At 49.3% G+C, this 7,757-nt stretch overlaps 1 protein-coding gene across 1 annotated transcript; it reads right to left on the bottom strand.

The window, feature by feature from the left end:
- Window positions 1-1,828: 1,828 nt before the first annotated feature.
- On the bottom strand, window positions 1,829-7,473 carry LOC132265175 (vinculin). Its single transcript, XM_059765740.1, has 5 exons — window positions 7,063-7,473; window positions 3,914-6,004; window positions 3,645-3,857; window positions 3,109-3,351; window positions 1,829-2,583 (listed from the first exon to the last, which is right to left on the bottom strand). The coding sequence occupies exons 1-5, from the start codon at window positions 7,117-7,119 to the stop codon at window positions 2,320-2,322; spliced, it is 2,868 nt and encodes a 955-aa protein (XP_059621723.1). The 5' UTR covers window positions 7,120-7,473; the 3' UTR covers window positions 1,829-2,319.
- Window positions 7,474-7,757: the final 284 nt, after the last annotated feature.

The raw sequence follows: 7,757 nt of genomic DNA, 5'->3' as shown, positions 1-7,757 counted from the left end.
AAAATCAAAAAACTGATTGAATGATCTGAAATCGCGAGTGATTTTCCCCTTAGAGAGCCGGAGCTTTAATATTGCAGAATGTCATAAGTTGCGGACGAGGTGAGACGCGATTTCGGAGGCTGTGCAGTGTCAAGAGTGAATTATTTATCACCCTACTCATTCACGAATGACTGTGTTTTGTGTTTTAATTAATTCTCTTCATCGTGGGCGCTTTGTGGTGCCCTTTTGAGGAGCATCGGAGCGCACATGGAAGGAAGCCGCTCGCTCTCTGGCAACTCTGCGGCTGCCTTCCGCCTTTTTCCAGGCGCGCCCAACACTTTTTCCCCGGCAATCTCGATGGGGAAGTTTGCCGAGGCAACAATGGGCCATATAGAATTGCACTTTATCCCCTTCGCCCCATTGTTTATTCATTGCGCCTCGGCAGCGGCTCACCTCCGACATCTCCGTAGGCAATTAACACCTCCTCCTCCTCCGCCTCCTCATATTATCTGCAAGACGACGATAAGGCAGTCGATTCACAGACAGAAATCTTATCACTCCCAAGTGAACAAGTCTCTGTCGCCATGCTTTTGAGCTATTTCTCCATTTCTTGTTTGCCAATTCCACACTCTTGAGTAAATAGATAAATTTTTAGTGTCCGTGAATGGAGCAAATTAGTTTGTAAATACAAATTTACACGGAGAGTAAACACGTTAAATATTTATTTTTGCATCGTTTCCGAACAGCGAAATGCTGCCATCGCGCATTTCTACATGATAAATGCCAAAGACAGTGGCGTAGTTGGAGACAAATTGTGGGAGAAATTCGTGTGAAATATGACAAATTAGGAATATGTGGGCGGAGCTTCTAAAGGGGCGCAGCTTAAGCGGGAATTTCAAGTGTCTCGTAAGCTTACTAAATATTTGCTCCAAAATTATACTATATAAATCAAGGGGGAGATAATATGCCTCAAATCTGTACACCACTTCCAAACACTTCCAAATTTCCCTAACAATTCTAAAAATATGAAATTGATGGTCTGTTTCCGCATTAATTCCCACATTTTAATGAGTGTCTTGAAGTTTCATTGGATATTTCTATAAAAATCGACTTAAAACCGCTGTTTTTGGACATCTCTCTTCATCATAACCTCAAAAACGTTGTTCGAAAGCTTTCCAGGCAACAAAAACATATCTTATGGTTTGCCAATGACCTGAAAATTGCTGATTTACAGTCCAAATTGCCCAGAAAGTTGTCTAAATGGACATTTTCCAAAGTTCACATGTCTATTTTTGAGGTTATGTTCCTATTTAACACTATTTACCATGTTTACTGCACGCAAATGCCTAATTCAGCCTATGATTGGCGATCTCTCGGATTTGAGCATAAGAATTGACGTGCTAGAATGCGAATTATTCACTAAATCTGTCCGTGATTCGTTACATAACCTAGAAAAAGGATTTTTATTATGAATTTTGCGTGAAAATCGAAGGAAATCTAAAGAATTGGGATAATTTGTCAGTAAAAGAATCACAACAAGAAAGGAAGATTGTAAGTTATGGAACACTTCCACTTCTGAAGTACTTCTGCTGAGCTGTACACCACTTCTGACTGTATTATCTCCCCCTTGATATAAATTGTGCAGAAAAGAGTGAAAAATCACTGTTTTTTTTCTCCATTTAATTGTATATTTCGCTCTAGTTTCAGATACACATTAATTCCTTGTAATAGTTATTAATTAAAAAAGAGGCCTAAATCTATTTTAAAAACATTCAATATACATTAATCTTGTAACAATTTGGCATTAGTCGATAGTAAAGAGTTTCAATCATTACTAAAAAAAATGTCGTTCGCGCGATATTTTTATTTATTATTAGACAAAAAAAAAACACTATATTTAAGTAGAGAAAACACATTTTCACAATCTCAGTGTGACAAAGTTGGCAAATTGGCAGGTAATTCTTTTTTAAACTTTCAATGTTAAGATGAATTATTTATGTTTCTTCAAAGAGTCAATGGATTTTGAGGTGTCTTTTGAACATTTTAATAAACATTTGGTCAACAATTCATGCTCTGAGCGCCACATTTGTGCGCCCGAAGCATGACATAAATGCTATGAAAAGTTATGAAATGTGTTGAAGCTCATGAGGATGACGTGAGTTTATTTTTAGTCCGACTGCAAGTTATTAACTGTCTTGTAGATCTCATTCAAAAGGTATGAAGAATTAATTTAATGTAGTTTGGTATATAGAAGAAAAAGGCACACCGACAAAAGTTTATTTATGAACTTGCGAATTAGTAAGTGCGGCACTTTGTGTTGATCTCGTTGGCCGGCGTCCTTCAGTACCTGTACCACGGCTGCCGCCGCACCCAGCGCAGCCGGTTGTTCGTCTGGTCGGAGCGGATCTTGATGCTGGCGCCCTCGGCCGCCCTCACGGTCTCCTTCACGCTCTGCATGAGGTTCTGCGCGTTGCCCACCAGCATCTCCGTGGCCTCGCGGTCCTCGTCCGATCCCTGCGCGCCCAGCATCGTCGCCTTCACCGTCGACAGGATCTTCAGCTGCGTCCCGATCGTGGGAATCCTCTCGCACACTTGCAGCAGATTCTGCACAAATCCCAGAACGATTAATCCCACTCCCAGACGGCAAATCAATTTCTTGAATTTCTTATAGAAAAAATTATGGAAGCGTCTTTGCAACTTTACTTTCATGACATTTAAGATACGCTGTCAAAGTTATGAATTCGTAAATTGTATGAAAGTTGACACTTGAAGACAATTCAATTATTTCCTCGCGTTTTATCAAGAAAAATCAGGAAATTCACATGAAAACCGATGTTTGCTAGATTGATTGGATTTGAGGTTATGTGTTTCCGGACATCCTTCGAGACTTTCCAAGGAAACTGATTGGTTTCCCCAACAAACAATCTTTCGTACTTTACACAAAAACAGTCAAATTGCAACCCAAATTCATAGCTTTTACGAACTGAAATACAAAATCTGTAAAGTTGCAACGACTCTTAAGCAATATTTCTCTCTGTTTTTGCAACTAATCGATTCATTTCGATAAAATAAGACTTGAAATTGATCAATTCCCCGCGTTAAAGCGTCCTTTGAACTCCTTCTACTCACCGTTCTGATGCGCTTGTCCGTGCACTCGCGCGCCAGCTGCTTGGCCAGTCTGGTGACGTCCTCGGACGCCTCGGCGATGAGCTTGGCCGTGGCGATCAGCTCCCGCTTGCTGCCCTTCGAGTCCTGCTGCACGAGTTCCGACAGTCTGGCCATGAGCACGGCCATCCTCTTAGCTGCCGCGATGATTTCGTTGTCCTTCGACGACCACTGGCGCACTTCCTGGTGCAATCCGTGAGCTGCGATCTGCGGATTAGAGAGGATCGCAGTGAAAATCACCGCCAGAAACTCACAATCACACCGGCTGCCGATGGAATAAAGCACTCTCTTTGGGTTTTCTCGAGGAAAACCCGCTCAAAAATCCACTTTGCTTCATTCCATTGGCGGCAAGTGTGAGTGAAGAGCGAACATCTGTGCTGGAATCGTGATCTCGCTTTGAGATCACACAGATTCCGATTGATTTCACCCTGAAAGAATGCCTAAGATAAACACGATCGCGCGTGTGTCGTCATGGAGTGGAAAATCAATAAGTGACTCACGAGAATCGGCTGATTGGCCTGAGGAACTGACTTGAAGACCTCGTCCTCGTCGTCGGTTTCCGGCGGCGGAGGGCGAGACGGCGGGATCTCGCGCGGCAGCGGCGGCCGCGGCGGGGCGCGGTCGTTGAGATGCAGCGCCGACATGTCCGGCGGCTGCGGAATCTCCGGCACGTGCGCCACGGCGCCGTGCACGTTGCGAACGGCGGCGAGGAGCTGCAAAAGAACAGAGATCGTGAGCCGATCTTCGGCGGTAATCAATCAAATCTCACTTGTTTGTTGGAGTCGCGCCAATTGGACGCCGCCTGGGGATCGCTGATGTTCGTGGCCACCGCCTTGGCGTCCTGCACCATCACCGGCACGCGGTTCTGGATCTCCGCCGCGCACGCGTTCAGCTTGCCGATGTACTCGGGATCCTCGGAGTTGTCCGCCTCCTGATTCACCACGGCCAGCACGCGGTTGGCCAGCCGGGCGATGCCCGTCGTGTTGTCCACCATCTTCTGCGGCTGGCGCTGCCGGATGGCCTCCTCGCACAGGAACGTGTGCTTCTGCATCTGCTCCTCGGACGCCTTGATGAAGTCCGCCGGGTCCGTGGCCTGGTCGCAGTGCGCGCGCATCCGGGCGATCGTGTCGGCGTACTGCTGCTTCAGGTTGTTCAGATGCTCCTCGGCGGCCTTGCTGCCCGGATAGTTCATCCGGATGCGGCCCGCGGAGATCAGCTGAGGCGTGAGAGAGTCGATCTGGGCGGCGGAGGCCAGCAGAATCTCCGCCAGCTTCTTGTTGCCGCCCGAACCGCCGGCGGCCACCATGCGGCTGGTCTTGGCGGCGCGATCGCTGAACGCCTGCAGATTGGCGGCCTTCTGGGCGAAGTTCTGATCCCTTCCGGGCGTGCCTTCGGGCACATTCACGGCGTCCATGAACTGCTTCAGCGGCGTTCCCACGTCCATGAAGTCCTCCACGACTCTGTTGACCACGGCTGTCTGGATCTGCTTCTTCAGCTCGTGCAGCTTCGCATTCAGTCGGCGCGCGATCTCCTGCGCCTCCGGCGTGTCACCCAAGCCGGCGGCGCAGAGCTTCGCGAACTGGTCAGACAACGCCTCGACTTCGTCGCACAGCGCCAGCATCTCGGCACGCTGATGGCCGGGAAGGCCCTCGGCGACTTGCTTCCCTTCGGCCACGATCAGGTCGATGGCGCGCTTGCCCAGGCCGCGATCGTCCACGGTGGGATTGTTCAGCCAGCGGCACGCCTGCTCCAGACGACCCTGGACAGTGTGCGCCGCCTGCTGCAGCCCGGCCTTGTCCACGCCGATCACGGCGTCCTGCACGGCGCGGTGCAGATCGCCGAGGCGGCCGCGGATCTCCCTGGCCAGGCTCTCAGCCTGCGGCGTGGTGCCCTTGCCGTCCTGGCGCAGCTCGCACAGCGCATTGGCCATCGCCGTGACGTCCGAGGCGATCTTCCGGATCGCCGACGCGTGCTGCGGCAGACAGCGATCGGCGATCTTCAGCGCGTTCTCCACGATCTGGCGCAGCGCCTTCTCGCCAACGCCGCCGCGGAGGGCGTAGGGATTGGCCAGCCAGTCGTTGGCCTGCTCCATCTTGTTGCGAATGGCATTGGAGAGCTTCTTCAGCACCGTGAGATTGTCCAGCTCGCTCTGGTCCTCGTCGTACGTGGTGAGCTGGAGCACACGGATGATCTCCTGAATCTCGTCGGACATCCTGGCCGCCAGGTAGTTGCGATTCTCCGCCGCCTCGCCGGCACCCTTGCCGTCCTGCTCCACGATGTGAATGTACACCTTCATGCTGCAGATGAGGATGGGCGCCAGGATCTTCACCTGCTCCATGCAGCGCACCAGGATCTCGCTGTGCACCTGATGCGTGAGCTCCTTCTCGCGCGCACTCACCTCCCGCGTCACCTTGCTGAGACACGGCGAGAGATCCTTGAGGAACTGCACGAGATCCTCCATCGTGTCGATCACCTCGGACACGGCCAGATAGTCCAGCACTCTCTTGCACTCCCGGATGATCTTGCGCACCTCGGACTCGTCGAAGCACAGCAGCAGCGCCGACGTGCCCTGCAGGATGCCCCTGGAGCCCTCGATCAGCTTCTTGCGCGCCGGGCCGGAGTAGGGATCGGCCCGGAGCATGGCGGACGCCTGCTCCAGCAGCTGCGACGCGTCCTCGACGCGCGCCAGCGACGTCGGCATATCCTGCTTGAGGATGTCGTCGTCGGAGTTGTTGATCGTCTCGCGGCCGACCTTCACCAGGTTCGTCACGGCGATCGAGACCGCCTGAACCGGGCGCGAGAGATCCGGCATGGCGTTGCCATCCTCCGCCTCCTCATGCAGAATCACCAATCTGGAGACCTGCGATTGAGAATCAGGATAAAGTACGCTTCCTTCCCTTCAGAAGTGTGTTAAGAAAGCCTTTGGAAAGTGTTTAGCATGAAGATTTTCGCTGAGAAATTGATTTTTCTTTCTTTTTTGGTTTATATTTGTTTGTTTGAATTTGCAACAGCCACACTAATAGGCCGATTAATCGCCGAATTTCATTTGGATCAAAGTTTGGATCCTTTGGATCATAAATAAGTTCAAAATTGTCGCAAGAATATTTAGGGATTTAAAAAATTTCGATAAATTTACTGTCAAAATGAATATTTACTGTCATTTTCCTGTCATTTTCTGAAATTAGCTGAATAAAATTCTGCTTTTAGAACTTTTTACTAATGAAATGGGATAAAACACCATAAATTAAGGCTTTGCGATTAAATTTTCTTATTCTCCTATTCACAATTTCGACAATTTTTTTATTTAAATTCTCAACAGCCACACTAGTCGGCCGATTAATCGCTAAATTCATTAACTACTGGGATTAATTCGTATGTGAATAAATTATTAATACTCTTCAGCGGTTTCTGCGTCTTCTGCATCACAAGAAAGCCTCTTTGAAGTTCGAGATTCATATTTCAAGCGCTAAATAAATATTTTATATGCAGAGAAATCGTCAAATTGGTCAAATTTACAGACAGTTATGCATTCTAGCTCAAATCTCTAACGGAATCCCCTATTAATCTCTGCGATCTCTGCCTATTTAGCCGCGGAATGTGCGCGCGATCGCCGGAATGAGAGGAATTCCGGGGAGATTCACGCTGGAATCCAGATAATCTCGCGCGGCGGGAAGGAAGTGCATTTGATCTTCCCGGCTGCCGTGCGAGAGTGGGTCGATCGCGCGGCGGGAAAATTGGCGGTGTTTTCGCGGGTGAAGCATTTCCACACGGCGGCATTACATCACACATGTGTGGTGGCTTTTGGACGGGTGCGTGTGTGTGGGTGGCGAAACCACTGATGAAACTATATTTTTAGAACGCTGACTGAGTGGAAATGGACGGAGAGAGCGAGAGAGGATCGCCAGGCGACGGACTTACCTGTTGGGCCACAGGCTCCAAGATGCTCTCGATGGTCTTGGTGTGGAACACTGGCATCTTCCAGGCTGTGCAAAGAGTCCTCTGTCCTGTCGAGCTGTGTCGTCGTCCCCTGGCGTCGGGGGCTCAATTAATTGGCACTGTGTTTTGTACTTTTTGGAACAAGTCAAAGAGAAATGTCTATAAATAGACAGGGAGTTCACTTGTAGGCACTTTTGCTGCGTGACTAATGCGCCTGTTCGATGTTGGAGGGAAAGAAAAAAGATATTTCGATGAGCGTCAAATTGCCCGCACTTATTGCTATTTGCCACTATTGCACACACAGAACTATTTTGATTGATTGAATGAAATATTTGTGGCCAATTAATTGTCAACTTTGGTGGATTCGTCTCGACGAGATTTCTGCCACTGATCGTGTTCGCTTCTTCTCTTACTTTTCCCGCATCGGTCGCGGTGCGACAGAGACAACAACATGCAGCACTCGTGGCCATGTTGTGTCGATCGCCTTGCGTTCGCGGGCCACAAAACTCTGTCAACATCGCCCACCGGGTGGCCCAAAAGGCCACGCACAGCCGCTCAACTGCAGACGCGCATCAATCACTGACCAACTCAAAACACCCAAACATGGCATTACACTCGCTCCACTCCCATCGATTTGGCCCAATTGTGCATCATCTGTCTATATGCAAATGACTCTC

This window comes from Phlebotomus argentipes, unplaced genomic scaffold (assembly GCF_947086385.1).
Source record: "Phlebotomus argentipes unplaced genomic scaffold, Phlebotomus argentipes genome assembly contig_2, whole genome shotgun sequence".
NCBI classification, from domain to species: Eukaryota; Metazoa; Arthropoda; class Insecta; order Diptera; family Psychodidae; genus Phlebotomus; species Phlebotomus argentipes.
Note: the sequence above shows the minus strand (reverse complement) of the source record. Positions and strands in the feature narration are given on the sequence as shown.